General features: G+C 39.3%; 1 protein-coding gene across 1 annotated transcript in view; it reads left to right on the top strand.

Moving 5' to 3' along the window:
• Window positions 1–7,645: 7,645 nt before the first annotated feature.
• CERKL (ceramide kinase like) overlaps window positions 7,646–22,684 on the top strand; it is a 56,482-nt gene continuing 41,443 nt past the window's right edge. The window contains exons 1-2 of the mRNA XM_061451784.1: window positions 7,646–7,714; window positions 8,122–8,749. Of these exons, the coding sequence (XP_061307768.1) occupies window positions 7,646–7,714; window positions 8,122–8,749 (697 nt within the window). The remainder of the gene's footprint in view (window positions 7,715–8,121; window positions 8,750–22,684) is intronic.

Here is a 22,684-nt window from a genome sequence, read left to right as displayed (position 1 = left end):
CCCTGGATCCGGCGCTATCGATTCGCCGTCTCCCCTCCTCCCAGACGGGAAACATGTGTTTCTTTAATCTTCACTGATTATTCTGGGGCTTAAGGAACCCAGAGACACAACCTGCGGGAGAGCAATTCCCCTAATGACCAGGAGCAATTAGCAACAGGTCTTTGCCTCCTACGGTCAGAAGCAGACTAAAGAGGTTCCCTGAAATACCTTAAATGAAGTCTGTCACAAAGCGGAAGGGGCTTTCATAAATATTTCACTTAAATCCAGCAGAAAGTGAACAGGCTCTCCTGTGGGTGAGAGCATTATGTTTTCCTAGAAGAAATCAAGCTGAAGTCTATTTTAAAGGTGTTTATAGCAATGGAAATCCAACGCGTAAGCGTTGCAAACCTGCACTAGTACTACCTCACCCTTGCTTCCGGTCTTCCCTACTAAAAACATGACAGGAATTCATTGCGACGCCGGTTCTGCCCGAGCTCGCAGTTCCGTACTCCCAAACTGTTGCTGTATCTGAAAAGCTAGCAGGCAAAAGCCAACTTTTCGAGCACCCGATGAACCTGTCCTAGTCAGTGGCTACTCAGCTAAATATATCCTGGGTAAACGGAGGGAGGGAGGGAGGGGAATGAATGACACTTTTCAAGATAAAATTGAAAAAGGTGACCCAGGCTTGCTTGCTTTTTTGGTTATGTGCCTTCTTCTTGAACATAAGGATTCTTCTAGTCAGTCAAGGGGCAACTCGCATGCCACCATCTTTTATTCAAAGGCAGGCACAGATGTTCCTTCTGCAGGGGAGGTTTTAATTTATGAAAATTATATTGTTTATGCATGAATGCACTCTGCATAACACACAGTCCTTCCATCTGATGAGAGAAATACCACAGAACCAGTGCCAATGCCAGGAACATATTCTGCAAATTTAGACGCTTAAATGTTTAATGAATATTTGGAAGGCATTTCCAAACCACAAGAAACCTTTTCAATTACCTTTACTTTTTTTCCATGATTAATAACAAAATTCAACTCCTCTAGCCAGTGCAGTTTACTTAAAAGATCTGCCTAGGCTATCTGAACATTTGCTACTGTCATACAGTAGAGAGAATGATATTTTAATGTTAGGAGCAACCTAATAAGGAAAATTAATTAGGCATCTTGGTAACTACAGGCTCCATTTTACAAATTACTTGTGAATTTTGTTATTTCAATTAGTTTAGTTCCTCCCCCCCTTTATAAAATATTTGAGATCTTCTCCCCCACCTATTGCTGCTGCTTCTGATGCCTCTGTTATAATTTTCTCACTGTTAATATCAAGCCAAATCTTAAAATCTCTGCTCATGACTCCCCCACAGGAAGGTCTATCAAGGTCTCTTTCAAAGGAGAGAATTACTCACACTGTTCTTCTCCTATGAACATATCACTAATTACCTAAGACTATAGTAGGATTATCCAACTTCCACATGCAGAGGTAACTCTGGGGTTGTGTTGTATCCACACACGTATTGGGTCACTCAGTACAGGCCTAGGACTCTATTTTTACTTGGCTTGTTGGACTTCCCCTTCTTTATGCTCTGCTTCTGACAGCAGAAATTGTTCTGCCACCAGGGCAAGCTTGAGAAGACCCTGATAAAATCTCTACAGGTACAGCGCATGAGTAACAAGCACAACTTGTTGTTTTTCCTTTCTTAGTGATCTGAAGCAAGAGTAGAATGTCTAGAGGTTATGGATCCATCATTGACCATGATACAGCTGAGGCCCAGCTATGGCAGAAGGATCTGAAGTGGTGGAATTACAGGTTATTCACACGATGTCTGAGAGACTGAAGCCTCAGTTTTTACCAAGCCAGAATGACAAATATGCCTAAACAACATCAGACTTTGGCCTAGTGCCTTCAAGAGGACATCTTAGATGAAGGGAAGTAGATTCAAGGAGAACCAAGATTCCCAAATTCACCAGAAAAAAACAACAAAACAGAGCATTGCATTCTCCAGAAGATTATCTCCCAGAATTTTAATAAACTAATATTAAAAAGCAGCACATAATTCCAGAGGTAATAGGAATTAATAGAAATAATTCTAAACTAAGCCTTGAGAACATGTAAATCAAGTATCTTCTATCATCTGTAACAGTAAAAATTCTTGCAATTAGATCAATATAGTAACTGATCAAAACTGGATCTACCACGACCTTAAAAATTGCTTTTGACATATTAAAAATGCGTTTCCTCATTAGAAGACCATATAGTTCTGTAATAAGAACCATTTTGTCAAAGTTTTAAATTCCATTCTTGTTTATATATGAGTAAAAGCAAAAAACACTCCCACAAACACACACAAAAAAACCCCAAACCCCCAACCAGCCAAACAAAACCCACTCAGTTCTCACTCATTCCTATTGAGAAAGAACATGCAGAAATGTATTTGGAGTTCTGCCTGGTGCTCTATTAGGGAAAACAGGCAGAAATTGTTCTTTGGTTTTATGGACCAGCATGGGTTGTATGGTAATTATTTCGGAAATTATAAATGGTCTGTTTCCTTAGCTGAAAATCCCATATTACAAAATATCCCTTGAAAAACATGGTACATGAATACATGTCAGAACAGCGAGCTGAATATCTACAAATAGACTGTTAAATATGTACATAAGTGTTTTTTAAATAATTCATATATGTATTTAACAAACTGTCAGAAGATATGCAATACAAAATTAAAACTGACAATGCTCTCAAAGCATTCTCCTAAGCATTTAGGTTGCCTACAGGGTATGTAAAACAGAATATCAGCTCTGGCTTTCAGTTTCCTAGTTTGTAGTAGTTTGCAGCACAGATTTAGTTGCTTCTATTTAATTCATAGAAGAAGCAGTTAAGATTTACACTATTTGCCAACATTTTGGTGATAGAACAACAGAAAACAATTTTCAGAGTTTAACTTCATTACCTTGAAATGACAGCATGTCAACCTTAATACAAAGAAAAAATAAAGCATCCTCTAATCAACAGATTCTCATTTTTAGATTCCTTTCAATTACCACATTTTCCCCTATTGTTCTCATTAAGACTGTTTTCAGGTCGTGATGGTCTCAGGAATGACTTAAATTTCAGACTCCATTCTTACAGCTTCTTATTCCTGCCTAATAATTACACTTCTCCTTGCAGGGATTTGTCCATCTCCAGAATTTCAGACTTTCTTTCTTTTCCTTACCTGCTTTTCTTTCTCTTTTTTTTTAATGCTTTCCTTCTCCTTTTTAGACATATAAAAAAATGTTTAGTAAAAGTAATGCTATCTTCCACAGATAATTGATGCCTTCAAAATAATTTTTTATTTCACTTACTCTCTAAATTCTGGTGTTCTGCTTAATGCCTCTTCAAAGAATGTAAACTAATACAACAGAGTTGAATTAATATTGAGAGCTACAAATTTTTTTTCCTAGGGTTAGCAATGTAAGAAGGGAACAGGCTTAGAAGAGCTAATATTTGGAATTAACAGCTGAAGTATAACTGAGTACACATTAAACCTTCATTGTACAAACAGACACTGTAGCCAGAAAAACATACAAGCCAAGGGTATGCTGCCAATTTCAAAACTCAGGTTTCTCCAGAAGCAGATCTCTATCAGCCACTGAAACAAGCCAGCTATCAGAAATGTCCAGCTGAATCCTCCAGATTAGGCATAAGGTGTTTTCCTCACAGCATCTCCTTAATACCCATCCCTTAACTTCAGTATCACATTATCCATGAATCAAAACCTGGCCTTCCCATTTCTTGCCTATTAACCTTCTTGCATTTTTCTATCCATTCTTCTTGATGTGAGAAGATATCTTTTCCAATAGCATGCTTTGCCTGCTTGCTTTTCTTCAGTAAAAACTAACTGTACTGCTGCCACTTGTTATTTCTGCCATAGGCTGTCCAACCTCTTCTCTTCCTTCACAAGGTTCTTCTGGAAAAGACTTCTAAGACTCCCACTACTTCTCAGCACTTAGACAGCAAGAGATTATTTCCTTCATCCAGAGAGAAACACTACTAGACAAGGCCAGGTTAGCTCATCTATTGTCCAGACTCAGAGGATACTCCCTGTTCCTAGTCCATCTGCTTATGTTCAAGGCCAGCACCCCACCATGGAGCAATCTCTCCCCTGAGTTTGGATTGCAGAAAACAGGCTCTAAAGAAGGCACAAGGGAGATCTGTTCTCCCTCATGTAAGAACAGTGTTTAAGAGGAGGCTCTTACCCCAGATATCTGCCTTGGTGACACTGCAGCTGCTTGTGCCTGGCCATATCCAGGCTGTAACCTACAGGCTTAATATCCTTACTTGACCTTGGACGTGCCTTGACAGTACAGACTTCCTTGGTGACTGCTGGGCTAGCACTGATGTGGGTTACTACCACCAGACCTGCCCCTGACCTGCTGACTTTCCTTTTCAGCTTGACAGTGGACCTACCATGTTGGAATGTGTTTGTCTAGCTATCTGGATTCTGGCTGAACTTGGCTATACACAGCTCTGCTCATCCTGGATAGGAATATAGGGCCCTACATGACCTATAGCCATGCTCAGCTCTACTTCCCTTATGGAGCAACCTACTTTTCCCTTTCTTTAATATATCTCTGCCCATTCTTCCAACTACTGAGACTTAAAAATCCTGACCAGCCTCACCTGCAACTCCCCTACCAATCCCAACTAAGGGCCAGGAGCTGTATTTAACCTCAGCCTGGGGTAATCACTCCTTCTCTTAGAAATACAAGGGGATGGTGGTGTTCAGGTTAGGTACAGCCTCATCACCATGAACTTACCTCATGATCTGGATTCTTGGGAGATACCACTCTCTCCTGGGCTTCCTTGCTCAGGTATCATCAGGTAGATGCTGGCCTGAAAGGTCTCTGCCTCCCTAGCCCTGGGGTCCCTGTCGGTTCCCAGGCTGAGGGAGCAGCTGGCCCATGCTGTGCCCTAGCAATTGTTTTGCTTCCCTTCTTGGTATGCCCCCATCTCCCTTTTTGCTGCTTCCACTTCAGCTATTTGTTTAAAACAAACAAAAATGTTTAGACAATTTCTAAGGCAGCTCCATAGACTCCCAAAGTAAAATGGAGTAACAGAGTAACCTAAGATCCAGACTATACAACACAACAGAAAGCTGTTCTGTGGATGCAGTTCTATGATTTTTTTTTTCTTATTCCTTGAACACTGGAAGAATGCATAATTTCCGTATTTATTATTGGCAAAAAAAAAGAAGCTGTATCTTGTAGAGATCTGCTGCTGAGCTACATGTTCTCATGCACTGCATATTTAGTCACCCTTAAATTGAAGTAGGTACGTTAAATTCAAATAATTACTTTATGCATGGAAAACATTACATATTTATAAATATTCAAAGAATACTTCTGGAGGCTATCTGAAGAGCTGCAAAATTCAATTTGAAGGATTTTTATTATAAAGTGTCCTTCAACCTCTTTACTCCTTATTAAGAGATGAATAGGGCTTCTCTGCGTTCATGTATGCATTGCCATTGAATCAAAATGCACATAAGAAAACAGGAAAGTAAAATATTTTAGCTGCTTTGGGTGACTTGGAATGACTTCTGCATCATCCCTGTCCCTTGCGCAGTATACTGTATTTCTAGATGTCCCTTGATCATTCTGACATCACAGGTACCTACTTACTCCACTTCCAAATTCTGATTATGATTAAAGATGTAGAAGAAATCAAGGCTGTTATGTGTAAATTCAGTGCTCTGTGCTATTTGCCTACTATACAGCTCTTGCTACATACTTACTGTTTTCCTTGTGTATCTCTTTTTCCTCTAATATGGCAACATCACACAGGATACTACATGAGATTATTGATACGACCCTTCTTACAAGAAAAGACAAGGAAGATTTGTGTATGAGAGTTCCAGACAGTCTAGAAAATTAGTAAGATGATGCCACTGGACTATTATATGTTTTTCCAAATTCAATCTGAATGCTTTTCAAAACTGTGCAAATCTGAAAACTGTGATATTAAATAAAATAAATCTATTAGGATAGATTTGCTTAGAGTATTATTTTTTCCACAGGAAAAAGTGTGTCTCAGACTTACATAGGACTGTGGGGACCAAGGATTTGTGAATAGTAGCAAATCAAGTGTGAACATATGGGTCTTGTTACTTATATGCAGTTCTCTTACTATTTTATATTTCTATCTACTACATTTTAGTATCTTATAATTTATTGATTTAATACACCTTTCAAGTAATATCAGTAAAAGGGTGTTAGAAGTTTTAATGCTATCAATTGAAGGGTATTACAAGTCTCTTGGGAACTGCAATAGTCTTCCACTGATGTTGCTGAAAATAGTATTATTTTATGGTTCTAAACCAGTTATCATCTTATCCTTTCCTCTACCTTGTGAGAAACTATCTGGTGACAATGTATAGTATAGGTGGGATAGGCTAATAAATGGTCCCAGAAAAAAATACAAATGACTGCAGGGGATTATGAAGGGCATACAGCCTCAAAATTGATTCAGCTATATCCAGTTTCATGTTGTGGTTTATCTTCTGGTTAATGATTTAGCTTTCCTTTTGCATGACATCAGTGCAAACACATTAAAGATCAGCGATGCCAAATAACAGACACAGGTTTAATTGCTTCATCTACTGTTGTACCAGAATGATAAATTGGTAAGCCAAGCTTGTTTGTTTGGCTCCTGGCTTTTCCTGCCTTGTCATGCAGTTATCTTTAGGCAAAAAGACTGATTTTGCACACATCTTCCACAGTTTATCTGATTACTCTGCATTCAAGGTATTTATATCCCAGCAAAGAAGATCTAAGGGACAAAAAGTATTGACACAATTAAAATCTGAACAAGACTATTGATACCGATAGCCTTAAGCAAGCACAAAGTTTGTGTTCATGTTACGATTCTGAAAGGCAACCTGTTGAGGGCTACATTTCAGGGAAAGCTGTTTCAACAGCTCCCTGCAAACTGAAAAGCACTTACAGGTTGCATATTTAGCAAATATTCAGGGCATAGATATGGTAAAGTAATAGATGGAAATAAACATCAAAAAGCTGTACCATAGTGACTTTTTAAATGTCTTAAAACTATCTTATAATAAGCCTGGTATAGGGTTTTATGGAACTTTTGAGGAAGGCGGTTCAGTCATGAAATCACTATCATCTCAGGCACTCACAGCTGGTTTGATTCTGGACAATCAGATTTCCTTACCTGTGACACTGTTTCTCTTCTAGAGGGACAAACATCACAGGTAAAGCCTTGGATATTTTGACATGCAGTTTGAACTATAATTTGTATCAAAAAAGGTGATATTTTAAATTTATTACTTTATTTCTCAGGGTAACAGTGTAGATTTGTCTTACTACAAGTGCTAAAGATAAAATGACTAAACTGCTCCTTTAAAAATACCCTTTTCAGCACTAATATGCCACCATGACATTATGCAGCTCAGAACTAAAAAACCCTTTGTTTTCCTTCAAGTTAAGCCCTTGCAGCTCAGGAGCGCCTTATAAATTGATGTTGGAGCTCTAATGTGATTGTCATCAGTGAATCTTACAGCACCTGTGAGTAAAGCTGTCACATCTCCAAACAGTAAAATCTATCATTTACAGCAGGGGAGTGAAGAAGTGATCTGCCTCCTCTGTGTTCAAGTTTTGAGGGTGATGGATGACTATAAAACCTTCTGGCTATGCTTTCTGCATTGGCCCACTTGATACGGAATCTAATGTTGTGCGAGTTTGTATCAGATTAAGAGTTATGTAAAGGGTATGTGCAAACGTGGTACCCCCACCTAGGTTTATAATAATCTGTTTTGCAGTATGAATGTCAACATGGTATTAACCTTAAGGCTAAGCGATAGCCACAACCTGTAAAAGACTTGACTTTTTTAGTATGAAAGGGTTATTACGACTTTGTGTTGTATGTTCCGACTTCATGTTGTAGTTTTCTAAGGTTAATTAACACTAATATTGTTAATGATGATAGAAAAGCAGAAGACATATGGGACCGACAAACAAAATGAGTTTCTGTAGCTAGGGTGCTCCTTTATTGCTCTCCTTAGGGAAGGAAGAGTAACTTAGGAGAAAAAAAAACTCGTCAGATATCAGAGTGCCCCTGACCTTTCTCACCACCGCCCTGCGAAGCACCTACAGTACCTCGTTTGGGGTCCGGGGTCGGTCCGGTACCGGGTGCACGCTGGACGGCAGCAGTGCAGTACTGCTTTGGTCCGTGCCAGGCTGCCCTCTGACCCGCTCTACGCGTCCTGTCCCCCACTGACGGACACGTTTACTCAGGAGGGGCTCAGCGCGGCGCGGTGCAGTGCATTGCCGGGGCCGGAGCCGGGCAAAGTTGCAGCTCGAAGCCCAGGGCAGACTCTCTCCCGCCGGCCCCTGGGCGGCCGCGGCCCCGCCTGCGGGGCGGGGCGGGCGCTGCCTTGGCAGCAGCCGGGACGCGGCGAGCTGCCGGTGTGGCGGGGCGGCGGTGGTGCCGCCGCCATGCTGGGTGCCGCGGGCCCCTTCCTGCGGCCGCCCGGCGGATGCCGGTCCCCGCGGGAGCAGCGTCCGCATGGGGCGGCCGTCGGCGCCGCTCGCACTCGTTCCTCAGCGGCGGCGCCCGAGGAACGGAGGAGGAGGGTGGCCCCGGCCCCGGCGCCCGAGGCGGGAGAGGAGCCGCTCCTCAGGGGCATCTTCGAGATCAGCAAGAGGAGCTGCGATGTGGTGCTGAGCGCCCGGCGGCTCCGCTGGAGCCCCATCCTGCCCGAGAGCCCCACAGGTGGGACGGCGCTGGACAGGGGTGTCCCCCGGGGCCGGGCGCAGGATGCTATCCGGGAACGGGTGGTGGGACCGCCCGGGGCGAGGGAAAGGCGAGATGGGCCTCTTCGGGCGGGGCACGGCAGGGAGAGCCGCTTCGGGGGGGTATTACTGTAAAGTAGTTACAGTCGGTGGTGTCAGGCGCGTCTTCTCCCTTGAAGGTTACTGTGGTGATTAAAGAAGTTGTTCGTAGCTCAATTGAAATATTGTATCTAGACCATCTTTTTCTGGCAAAAGCCCTTACTTCTTGGGGGGTGATGTGAAGAGGACAAAATGGGAGATGGTGTTTCTATAGTTTCCCAGTAAAAGGATTTGATTTTGTTTTTCTGCTGTATTAGCTTTTCTCTGCTTACCCTCTTTGAGGGGAACATAAACTAGAGCACGTACAGGTTTTGTGAGATATGCCTGGGTTTTGTGATGAGGCTTCTGTGGCAGGTTGTCCTTACTTCGTGCCTTTTCCAATAAGGCAACACACTATGAAAACGTAAGGAAGGATTTCATCAAGTGGAACACATTATACACAAGAGTTTTAGAAGAAAATGACTGCTTCTTAAACTTACACAAATAGTATTTTTTTGTTCTCCTAGGAACTGTGAGAACATGAACTTACTTTCAAAACTACATACACACTCTTAAAAGTGCTTGCAGTGACCTCCCAGTACTCCGGTGAAGAAGAAATCAAAGCTGTGTTCAGGAATGCAGTTTCTGGGCAGCATAACTGCCTTCCGGTATGGCATGGTTAGCTTGTCCTGGCCTAAATTAACAGATTTATTTTAGTATTTACTTTGGACAGAACTTAAAACTTCATATGGGTAAGATCCAGCAACCATAAACTCAGCATACAGAGAAACAGTTTCTTCTGTGTACCAGTTTTACTATGTTAAGATAATCTGTTGCTCTTCGAGGTAGTCTATATGCTGCAGAGGCTTGAGAGTGATGTGGAAACCTGTGATTCCAGTGCTGCTGCTGCAGGGAAATACTCAGATGCTCACAGCTGAAGCTGTTATGCTTCATTTCATGTAACTGTATTAGGATATCAGAGCTCCTGAAATCGAACTACTATGGTGCCATGCACAGCTGTTGACTCTCATCCTCTGAGTAGCGTAACCACGTAAATGCAGTGTTGTGCTTGGACTTAGATACCTGCTTTTCAGCAGGACCGTTGGGTTCTGACGATGGCCGTGCTGATCTATGTACAGTTCTTCCTTTTGTGGAGCCAGCCTGGGTGCCTTAGTAAAGCTGTTACACAATGCTGTAGCCTCTCTTCCTTCCCTTCTGGGATTAACTATAGGTCTCTGTGTATGTGATCTGAAGTGTGATTTATTAATTATTTAGTTCTGTGTGCAGTGCTCTAATGTTATTGCCACTTTATGTTCTGGCTACTTTAATGTAGCTTGAATTGCCATATGATCAGGTTCACAATTGTCTTTTAATTGCCCCCAATGAAGGATTTTAAGGTATAGACCGGAAGAATGAATTTCAGTGCTTCCAGGGATGGGGAACTTCTTTTTTTTTTTTTTTTCCGTTTTTCCTCCTGGGAAAAATCCACTCTCTTAAGTTGCTACTTTGTGTAAGAGCTTTTCATCCTTAGATCTGTCATACAGATACTGGGAGCTTTTCTGTCTTACTTCCTGCAAGGTAATAAAGTACGCAGTGCTTAGTCGGAATGTTGCAGATGGCAGAACTTCAAGAGTCTTATGGAAAGCAGCATTGACAAGCTGGTGTCAATCAGGATTTGGGCTTTTACTACACGTGTATTAAATATATGCGAATACTTCTTTGCCTCTGACAATTTGGTTTTGTACTATGTAGCATTGAACTGCTAAATATTTTGGTTTCTGAGAAGCTCTTAATGTCCTACTTCTTTACTAGCTTCAGTGGAAAAGGCAGTGGTGTCTTCCAAATCTTGGGTTTTTCACTGAAGTCTGTGGTAAGCCATAAGTTCTCAATATAGGATTTCCAAATTCTTACATTAAAGATAAAGGGATTTTCAGTTCCTCTGTTGTTATAGATGCCACTGCTATGTCATCTGTGGCTTTTTCCAAGGGCTCTTTGAGAATGAAATAATCTTAAAAGGAAATCTGTTGGGTTGCTCCTGAGACCCTTGTATCCTTCTGGCTACACTGTGATGGTAACGCAGTGGCCTGCCTGAGCAGCAGTCAGAACAATACTTGTGACTCCTTCCTTTGTGACTGCAGATGAGCTGAGTAGGAGATGAGAATTTCATCATGTAGGGCCTATTGCCCTCACAGGGATGAATCCAGCAGGTGTTTTTCCTTCCATCTTGGATACAGTAGGTCAGGGTGGTTTTACCTCTGTAGTTGCAGAAGTAAAATACAGATTTTGGAGCTTGTATGCTTTTCCCCTCCTGCATTCTTGGATCCCAGTAGCAATTACACTGGGGTGTTGCAAGTGTGGGACACAGGTACTGGGAGGAGCTGTCTGTGTTATGGTCTCTGTGTAACAGAAGTACAGCAGTACAGTGTTCAGGCCAAGCTGTCAGCAGGTACAGGAGATGGTCAGTGGCTGTCTCAACAAGTCTATTCAACTGGGATTTGGCTTAAGTATACTTTCTCTGAACTCAAAGCTTCCTAACATAGTTTGCCTTAGGCTCTAAGAGGTCATGTTGGGTCTTCGCACTTTGCCGGTGATGCTAAACGTCTCCTGCTTGGACTTGTATGTAGAAATTCTTCCTATTTTAGGAGAAAACCTTTTTTCTATGGGAGTCACTCCTGTCTGCAAAGTCAGAGAACTACCAGGTAGTTGCTTTCTCCACTTTTCCTTAACCTCCCATCCCCAGTAGTTTCCCAGAAGTATTCCTGTCTGGTTGAAGTCATCATTGTCATCTATGGTTCTGCAGTTCCCATCGTATTTCTTACGTGGCTGAACCCAGGATACTTGTGCAGCTTGACTTGTTCAGCTTCTAAACAGAATCATAGAACGGTTAGGGTTGGAAGTGCCCCTAAAGATTGTCCATTTCCAATCCCCCTGGTGTGGGCAGGGGCACTTTCCACCAGACCAGGTTACTCAAGGTCCTGTCCAACCTGGCCTTGAACACTGCCAGGGATGGGGCAGCCACAGCTTCTCTGGGCAACCTGTGCCAGTGCCTCACCACCCTCACAGGGAAGAAATTTTTTGTAACATCTAATCTAAGTCTCCTGTTTGCCAGCTTAAAACCATTCTCCTTGTCCTGTCACTACGTGCCTTTGTAAAACGCCTGTCTCCATGTCTCTTTTAGGCCCCTTTAGGTATTGGAAAACTGTTATCAGGTCTCCCTGGACCTTTTCTTCTCCAGGCTGAACAATCCCAACTCTCTCAGCCTGTCTTCATAGGAGAGGTGCTCCAGCTTAAAGTTCCAAAGCAGGTAACATCTGCTGTGCCTGGGCTTGATCATTTCGCACTCACTGCATAGTTCTGCCCCATTGCATTGTTTCTGTGGAGCTTTTGGCAGCATGATTATCAGGCAGACTTCCTTCTTTACTCTCTCTTTGATTTCTGCAGCTTCTGTCTCCTTGAGGTTTTAGGCTGCCAGTGCTCACTGAGGATTTTTGATGGCTTTGTTTTTTGTTCACTCTCCAGACCTTATAGCAAGCTCCCCAGCAACCTCTTCTATGCTTTCAAATAAGCATGACCCGTTATGAATTTTGCGTTCTCTGTTATAACAAAGCTTTGGGCAGGCCACTGGAAGTGGAGCCTGAGAGAGTGAATGAGTCGAGCAGGAATGGGGGCAGTGCAAGGCATGGCTTGGCTGCCCCTTCCAAAATGCTGCAGTTATAGCCTGGGCGTGCAGCTCAGCTGAGCCTTTTCTCACTGGTGCCAGATAGCCTCTGACTCGTAGCTGGTTGCTTGCTTTTAACAATGCAGTAGGCGTTGCAATGAGATGCAGAGCTCACACTCGGTAGCTAGTAGCTATTTCTCTAGCTTCTTTCTATGTGGCTTTCCTATGCTATAAATGTAATCATGGAATGAAGAGAAAACAAGACTTTTCTCTTTAATAATCTACCCCCAAACTGTAGTTTCTCATTTTGGATGCTACTTCAAAATCATAGGAGAGAAAGCTATCTTAAGTACTTATCTGAATATTATATATGATTTTTAGAAGTTTCCAGAAGATAGTAAGAATGACTGAATGATGGAAAAAAATATTTACATTTAAGAACAAATGCTTGAAATGTTTGGGTTTTGTGTGTGTGTGTTACTGAACTTTAAAAACTAAGGAAATGTAGGGGATTAGCAGCGGTTATGGGAGTTATTTGTATTTTAGAAGTTTCAGTTCAAATAGTGTTAACCCAGTCATCTTTATGCTGTTGTTCCAGTATGTTTTGAGCACTTAAATGCTCATGCTTCTTTAAAACCTTTAGCATCCTTTTAAAGATTGCCACAGATTTTCCCAATTTGCAATCATTGCAGGTTTTCAGCACATTTCTGTCAGATAGGAAATGGATCAAAACTGGCACTTGCTCAGTGTTGTACTAGTATGTGATCATTATGAAAAACTTCATAGTTTCTTGCGTGTGTAGTGTACTTGACTGAAGTGTCTAGGAAGTTGTTCTCTCAGACTGACAGCATGTAAGCTAGACTGAGTATTTGGAGACTAATAATAATTGGCTAAAACTTGCTTTTTAAATGTAAAAAATGTAAATAATTGAGCATGATATTCTAAGTTAATTGACCAATGAGAAAGTAAGATCTCTGGAGCAATCCAGAGTTTACTATATTATTGAATATATATTTTGCTAATGAAGTAAAGATCAATGTGGTGTTTAATCATACTATTCTTACATACAGTGTATTATAGTTCTTGTTCATGTCATCTAAAATACAGATTTGTAAATATTGTATAGAAGTGCAGCAATTAGGAAGAAAACGACTGATGTATTTCAACAGTGAAAGAGTTAGCAGTAAAGGACTTAAAATTAATTCCGAGTGCATAGTGGCCTGCTGCCAAGGCTATTTAGGAACAGATGTGGCTGAAATAGATACCAATAGTCTGTTTGGGATCTCTAAAGTAAGACATCTGTCAGTCTATCGGTCGGTCAGGAATAATGGAAATGGGAACTGGCTGTTACGAAATGGGGATGACTGAAGTTCCACATTGGTGAAATTCAAAGGTTTTGATTCTACTTCTGATGTGTGCATGACATAGTTTCTGTAAGTGACTTATCTGTTGTCCAAATAGGAACATTGTTTTTAAGGAAGAGACATAAAAATGAGCAATATGAAGTGTAACTGAAATGCAGTTGTACATGTATCACATGAATATATGGATTTAAGATGTAAAGTGAAGGAAGAAAGCATTCAGTTTTAAACAATCCTGTAATGCTGAACTTGTCTTACAAGTGGCTTACAAGCCTTATTTTTCAAGGAAGTCCATAAAATTAATGTCTTAGAGAAATGCTGCACAACACTGAAAAAATTTACTATTTTATTACTTTTTGTGAAGAATGCAACCTATTTAAGGAAAAAGGGTATATTAATACAAGGTTTCAAAATTTATTCTATATTTCAGGTGGCTTTTAGACATAATGTCTTGATTCTCTGTGTGTCTTTTATCCTTTATCAGCAGATCAGTTCATGGCTGCATGTTTGAGGAACCATTTACATGGTTTCATGATTTTTGGTGGTTTTCTTGTATCTCACGTGTTTATGCACCTCTCTGCTTATGTTGAAAGGATGTGTAATAGTGGCTTTTATTTATTTTATTAGACATCCATGTGTGGATGTCTAATAGTGGCCTTTCTGTGTACTTAAATTCTCTACTTCCAAAGAGACAAGTCAGATATTTAAATCCTCACTCCAGAAAATGCTGTGCTTTGTGTTGTTTTAAAGCTGTTGTAGTTCATAAACTGGCAAGTTTTAGACTTGTGCAAAGGTGATGGATTTTGTTTTTGTGGTTTGGTTTTTGCTCTTCAGTTCTCCTGTTGCATTAGGTAATAATTAGGCATTGCCATGTGCCATGTACTGCTGTTATAGGTAAGGTGGTGCTCTGCTTCATTCATCTCCTCTGCCTGCTTGGCAAGCAAGGGATGGTGGCTGGCTGGGAGCTTGGCATGTCATCGGGCGGTTGGCACACCTGTAACAACCCAGATGTAGCTGGTGCTGGTTTCTGGCTGCTGAGCAGGCCAATTGGAGAAAGATAGGTTGGGATCAAGGAGCAATCAAGAATATCGTGGTGAGGGTGAGCTGATATATTAAGAGAGTGTAAGGGTTTTGGTGAGGTGCCATATGGGTGTGGGAGGGATTTGTGGGTACTGTGGAGAGGGATATTAGTGAACAGAGGAAAAACTGTAGCTGTTGCTGAGCAGATAGAAGACATGCAGGGTGGTGCTATAGGGTGTGAAATCAGCATGATTCAGGGTAGGGAAATCTCTGGAAAGTCAGACACAATAAGATGGTGAGGTAAAGAGGTAGGATTCAAGTTTGTTTTAAAAAAAAATGTATGCTATCAAACTTCCATAATTTTCCTGTTCTAGAATAACTGCCAGCTCTTTTGATTATGCTTTTTGTGCAAAGGTGCGTTAGAGGAAATTGGTGGTCTTCTATATCATGATAGAAAGAATCCAAAAGTGTCTATTAAAAAAAAAAAGGTGATATACTAACCGATCTTTGCTGCCCACATTAGTGCTATTTTCAGGTTTGTGATAGTGCTACAGGTCTGACTCCCTTTCTCAGTGTAAATTAATGTTCTTTTAAAATCATTAAAACCAGTATGCAGTCAAATCCCTACCTAAGTGTGTCTTGTATTTCAGTTGCTGAATTGTCCTGTTCTTCAGCCTTTGTAAACCACTTTCTTTTTTTAAACTCCTTTTCATATTCTTGATGTTATTGCAATCTTTTTTTGTTTGCCATTTTACCATATCATCCACAATTTGTACCCCTTTACAATATGCCTTTATGTCTTTTCTGTTGCACCAAATATTGCCAACTTATCTTGTCTTTTGAGTGTAGTTTACTGGAAAATCTGTGTTTTTCTTTCGGGCAATATCTTCAGTTTAGAGGCAGTGCTCTGTAAGCATCCAAGAAGCTACACAGTTCCTGAAATCCTTTCCTATTTTATTTATTTATTTATTTAGATGTCTATAGGAAACAAATACAAACCATGATGAATAGCTTGGTCACTCAGAGTTTGAGATTGCTGTCTGCTTTCTCTGTGGCTGTTTCTCTCCCACAATTGTGTGCGATAATTGTGGGGATCATGGTGCTTACTTGGGTCTTCCATATAAACTTACTTCCACAGTTGTAACTTCATGGTAATAAATGGGTTAGAATTCAGAAAGTGATGTTCTTTAGCATTTTTTATTTTGTATCTTGGCCAAAGACACACTCAGATTAAGGCATTGCTATCTTTACAGTTACAAAATAGAAATAAAAGTAAAGCAGGAAAGTCTGTCATCTGCTCTTGTTGTATTCAAAATAAACAACTTACATAAACAGTTTTTGTTGTAGATATCTTATTTGTCAAGTAAGTATGTTACAAAAGCAGCAGGTAAATAATAGATACTGTTGCTATTATTCAAACCCCAAACAAATACATGTTACCCAGAAGGAATCCCTTTCTGTTTGCTCTTTATTTAGATATATCCAGCTATATTATGTGCTGCCTTTAGAAGAAGTTTTTACTTCAAAGCATTTAATACTCTAAAAATATTTATATCCTTCTTAGACAATTTATGAAAAAGCCTAAATGGCTGAAAATCTGAGAACATAAACCTGAAGAACTGAGTGGTCTTTGTGTACCTTAACATTAGTGGGTCGTGGAACTAATGTTTTTCGTTCAAGGAAATCAGTGGTCCTGTTTTTTATGACTTATGTTGTAACAGTATGTGCAGACAAAAAACCATAATGTGTTGAGTGTCTGATATGTGTATTACCATATTGCCATAAGGAACTGCTATTATGTTAGACACCAACTGATTTCATGATAGTGTTGGATTTCTCTCACATATGCTTATGTTTTTGTACAGATGATCCTTTAGGAACATCTGCTAGTTTTGCAGTGCTATCTGCTGTTTCCTTTCAAATTTGACCTTTTTGTCATTTACTACTGGGACTGCTATAGAATTGCATTATGCTGAGATCCTTTTCTAAATTGATTCCTGTCTCAGACATTAACTGTCAATTTTTTGAGTTGTGTTTCACCATTCAATGGCATAGTACAGAGCTGAGTACAACTGTAAAGTTAGTAAAGTAACTTTCTAAAATACCCATTAATAATGTTGTTTTTTTTTTAACTGCTGACTTTAAATAAGTGACTAGAGCTTCCTCCTTCCAATTGTTTAGGCAGTCGCAACAATACACTAGACTAAGGGTAAGGATGGTATTTCTCAAACTATTTCACTGGCGAAAAAGTTTTGGAATTGTCTTCTTGCAGCTTAGGAACCCTTCCTTCTTTTGTTGGAGTGCAGATAATTATGCTTTGGGCAGTGATACCAATTTATGATAACATCGTTAAGCGTAGCTGAATAAGTGAAAATGCATGTGGCACTGCAACTGACAGGAAAGGTACGACCCTGTAAATGCAACCAAGGATGACTTCTTAGTGTGGTGGAAACTCCTCGTGTATGAATTATGAAGATGTGTTATAATCTCTCTTTCACATGTAGATGTTATCTGGGTAACTGGATTTTATGTAGTTATGATGGAGAGTTGAAAACATCAGTATTTCCTATTTCTGCACCCTGGCTGAGCATAGAAATCCTTTTTGTAGGACTTCAGATTTCGCTATCAGGCTGTTTTGCTGTGGCACTTTGCAGGAAAAAAGGCATGTTGATTGTTCTGTAATTTGGAAAAGTGGCTCATTACTTTGCTGAGATACCCTCTATGCTTGTATAAAGATAGTTAATTTCACATAATACTGTTTGTGGTTTTAAAATTTGAAGTGCATTTAAGCATGCATGAGACTTCATATTTTGAAAAATAATTCGGCTTCTGGTATTTCTTTAGGTCCATGTATTGATATACGTTTTCATCTCCTTATGCCTTTTTACTCCAAAGTCTATTCATTCCAAATGTGATTTGGAGTTAAAAGTAATTGGCTTTGTAATTTTCAGTGATGATGCTGCTAAAGGAAAAGAAAAACCCAGTTAATACATTTAAAATGTATTTGTGGCTTCCTCAATTGAACCTGATTATTTTCTATGAACAGGTGTTTGTTTTTTCTTTTTTAATCAGAATATGCAGATTAAAAAGGCACTATTGAATGAGAACATTTTGCTTCCTATAAGGTCACAAGGTAACTGTTTTCATATTGCATTTCCCCATAGAGTCATAACTCCTAACCCCACGTAAGTTCAGAGGGGCAACAAGAAATGTCCCACAAACCTGGAAGCTTTGTGATGCTAGAATTAGCATTATTATCGGCTGCTCTTTGGAGAAGAATCAGTCAGCTGTGTTTCACAAAGTATCCAAGTCCTCGTTATTTAGGCACAGTTATCACGACTGGCTTGTCTATGGTGTAGGATAGTTATTAACTGGGTTTAGCTTTTGGGAATGAGTTTGGTGCTTGGATTTAAGTGCATTTGTTTGAAGCCTTGACCTGTATTTGTATCTTTATCATGCTCTTAAGTTGGAGTGTTTATGCTTATGTGGAGATTGAGAGGGTGCTTCTTACATTATTCCTTCCCCAAATTTTCCTAGTTTTTTTTTTGCCCCCCTCCCCTTTTTGTTTATATTTATTCTTTGATGGGTATGCATTTGTTTAATAGATTTTGTGTGTGTGTGTGATTTATGTTTGTCACCTTAGCTGAACATTGTAAAATATTTCAGCATGGTTTCTAATGTAAATGCTAAATATTGAATGTTATTTTGCGAATGTTAGAGATTAAATGGAACACAGTGCAGAACTGGTGTCGAGCTCTTTATGTGTATCTGTCAAAGACAACAAAGCTCTTAGCAACTTTGAGATTGTTGCAATAAATATGTAAGCCCTTAAATTGCAAAACCAAGAAAATGTTTAACCCACACTTAATTTGGAGGTTTTGTAATATGTTTGTAAGCCAGAGCATGTAGAACGATCTTAAGCCACAGTGCTTGATGTTTGTAAAACTGGAGCTTAGAAACTAGAGCAGATCACAAATTATTCAAATAACCCCAGGATAACTTGTGTAAGAATTAAAAATTACTTTCTATGCCCACCATTGGCTTTATTTTACAAGGAACAATGAGCTTTCCTTACTAGTAGTATGGATGCTGCTGTTTTATCTTGTGATCTGTCAGTGATAGCAGAGAGGGAAGTTTGTTAAAAAAAAAAAAACAAAACCCAACAACCCAAGATAAAAGGTGTTTTAAAAGTAGATATTGTATGTCTGAATTTTTGTGTCAGACTTGCTGTAAGGCATTTGATGAAAGAAAATTCTGCTGCTTATGTTTAAGATCTGGTGTGCCTTCCTCCCTCCCCTGGCTGCTTCTTTAGTTGCAGATGTAGGAATATTTTAAATCTCTGACAAAAAAAAAAAAAAAGTGCAGAAACTTGGTTTACTTCACAGTTTTTAATCTAGTGTGGAGCTGTTTCTTGCCTATGCATTGCCATTTTAGACAAATGGTCAGTTCATGAACAGAATTCAGTGCTGAACTCTGAATTCCCTGGCTTTTATCTATTTAGGTTGTGCAAGATGGTAGTTACTTAGATGGTTTTCAGTACAGAGTAGTTGTCAGTTTATTTGAACTGTGACAATACATCTCTTCTGTCAGTCCATACACCCAAGTGAATATAGGAAAGCATGCTTTGCGAAGCTCAGAAAATGCAAAGGAACAGATGTTATGTACTGCACAATTATACGTATCCTGGAAACAGACCTTTACACAGTGCAGACAGCCTTGGAAAAATAAAATTTGACATAGAGCTGATCAAGTTAAGGGTAACAACAATAAATACCGATGACTAAATATAATGCTGTTTTGAAGATACTCTTCTGAGTTTAAGTTAAATGCTTGTCATTCTATTAACACCCCCCCTCATTTGATAGCTGTTTAAACATCATCTTTGTATTTATATTTTCTATGTTGTTTTAGTACAGTATTAGAAAAAGTATTCTTACTTTCAAAAATGTTGTAGGAAAGTAGCTTTTCTAAAAAAGCCCATGTTATTCTAACTTAAGTGAAAATTCCTGTGAATAAATTGCTAAAAGTAAATAGGACAAATATGAAGATAACTGGCTGGCTTTCTGTGTGAAAATAGCACACCTTTGCCTGGCTGATCAGTTAAATGTTCTGAAGATGGTTCAAAATGAGGTTTCTCCTGTCCAAGTCCTCTCCCTGATACACTGTTTATTGCAAGGCCTTTTGGAGACTCATCAAACGGCTCCGTCATGAAAGGTACTGAAAAATTTCATACTTGGATGGTTTCGGACTTCCCAAAGGCCTGCTCTGTCACATCTGTGTAGTGTAACTGTGGGTGAGGTAATCAGGGGTCAAAATTACCATAACAGCAGTGAATAATACACTAACAGCTAGATGGCTATAGATGGTGGTAACTCGTGTCAATGGCAAATTTTGAACAGATTTGTGGTGTCATTTAGTAAAATGTGCAGATGACACATTCCCAAGTAAATCTAAATATATTGGTATGTTCCAGTAATCAAGAGATGTTTATTTTTAACTTGGTATTATTTTTATTAAAGCAAAAAGAATCTTCTGAATGTTTCACATGAACTGTAATGTTTCTTGGTCACTTGACTGCGACACTCTTATTAAACAGCACTGTGGTTAAACTAAGAATATCCTCTACATCCTTTTTTATTTCATAGCTCTTTTGTGATGGAGGAGTACCAATAACTGTGGTTGCTTTAGAAAACAATGCTTAGCAGAAGAAAGGAGTTTGTCATTTGTATTTATTTTACTTACTGTAGTACAAACAATAAACAATAATGAAAAGGCTTTTTTTCCCCTCCATTTACATTTGGTGAGGGGTTAATTATTAAAATATGATAGAAACAAGCAGGTGGTGTTTTTGAAATTTTGTCCCTAGGTCTCACTTGTTTTATGGAACCCATTTGTGGAATATACACACAAAAATTCAGTACTTAAATTTATGATGGAATTTATACATATATGCTTGTTTGGCTTGCTTAACACAGCTACTGCTTTCTATATTTGCAAGTTTAATAGTTTAGCAATATTGTTTTGTATGCAGGAGCAAGCTAATGAAATTACATTAAAAAGAAGGCTGTTTTTACATATGCTTCTCTTTGTTTTATGTTTCTAATATTTGTTCTTTTTGTCTAATTCATGGAATGAAGGCTGTCTGAAAAGTTCATAGTGCCTTCGCTATATTAACAATTTAGTCTGGAAGGAACATGGAAGAGGAAAAAAATGGCATGGGATAAACAGAAAAGCAGAAATACTGATCTTTTTTTGGAGAGGGAGACTGTTAAAATGGAAGTGGAAAAGCCTCTTTAGATTGTCAGTTATGTCCTATAGCGCAGCTTCAGAGATACACTGTTTCAGAGGTTTGAAGAGCAATGGGACAGTGAGTTCAAGAGTTGGTATGATTAAGCATAGTGTAATGTATTGTTCTTTTATTTGAATTCCATCAGCTTGGGATCAGTATCAGGAGCTGTAGCTAGACCATTCATCATGTATATGATCAAAGGTTTGTTATGTGGAAAAAGTGATCTGTCACTTAAATAGTTGTTAGGATTATTATGTTAAGGATCATTAGAATAGAGACTAAACCAGATACTTGTCTGCTCTATAAACCAGCAGTTATTTAACTACATCTTGAACACTGTGGGGACTTCTGGTGGTCTCAACAAAGATCATGTGGGACTAGAGAAGGTTCAGTGGGTGACAGTGATTACTAGATGATCTTTAAGGTCCCTTCCAACCCAAACAATTCTATGATTAAAGGCAAGGAATGGCTCCTGGATGAGAATGATGGACTAGGCTGGCTCTTTTTTGGTCTGAAAGGGAGGCAGTTGAGATAGAGCCTGGAGAAGAGAGTAAGTGGCAATGGCTTTCTGTCTTCCAACATAAGATATACAGTGCATCTAATAAGGCTAAGAAGAGCCATGCTCAAAACAAAAGGAATAATCATGCAGCAGGTAAAAGAACTGCAAAACTTACTGCCAGAGGATATTGTTAATTCTAAAAGATTTCATCAATTCAGCTGGAGATGGAAGGTTGTATTTGAGTGCTATTAAATGGGTAGAAACTGCAGGCAGTTCAGGGTGTCCCAGATGAAAACAGGTGGGGAGTGGTAAAGTATTAGTGGAAAATAGAATAAATGCTTCCTTTATCCATTCTCTTCTCTTAGCATCTGCATATTGATATGGCTTGACATAAGATACTAGGACAGATGGGTTTTTGCTCTGACCTGGTATTGCTGATCTTAAGAACCACAAACTGGCTACATTATATTTATCTGACATTTTATGTAAAAGCACACACATCACTTAGTCTGTAATTCCTTCTGTATTTGCACTACTAAGCAGGCTTTCTTGGTAGAATTTGAAAGTGAATTTTCCTAGCTTTCCATTTGCAAGGTACTTATTTTTATTGGTGGATCAATATAGTTTAGTAAGAATGTGTGTTTTTTGTTTGAGGAAATATCAAGAGGTTGATTTTATTAAATGTTGTGAAGAATTGCAGTACAGTTGAAGACTGTATAGGAAGCATGTACTGCTTAGCCGCAAGTGCCTTGAAAATGTTGCTCAGATGTATGTTTATAATTACTGTAGTCTTATTTATTTTTATTGTGGACAAAAGGAAGTTAAATTCCAAATACCATAGCTATATGTAAATAGGATATGAGTCTGGAACCATTAGAATCCATTCTGGAAGAGTAATTAGTTTCATCAACCTCAAGATTAGGAAAAAGTGTACCTTTAATATGCTTAGCTGGAATTTTTCCATTAATCTGTTTCAGAAGATTTCTGATCTTCACAGGGTAGAAGATGAC

This window comes from Pezoporus flaviventris, unplaced genomic scaffold, assembly GCF_033815535.1.
Source record: "Pezoporus flaviventris isolate CSIRO_AGI_PZ_B2104156 unplaced genomic scaffold, CSIRO_AGI_Pfla_v1 ptg000001l, whole genome shotgun sequence".
Classification (NCBI taxonomy): Eukaryota; Metazoa; Chordata; class Aves; order Psittaciformes; family Psittacidae; genus Pezoporus; species Pezoporus flaviventris.
This window is presented reverse-complemented; position numbering and strand designations above follow the sequence as displayed.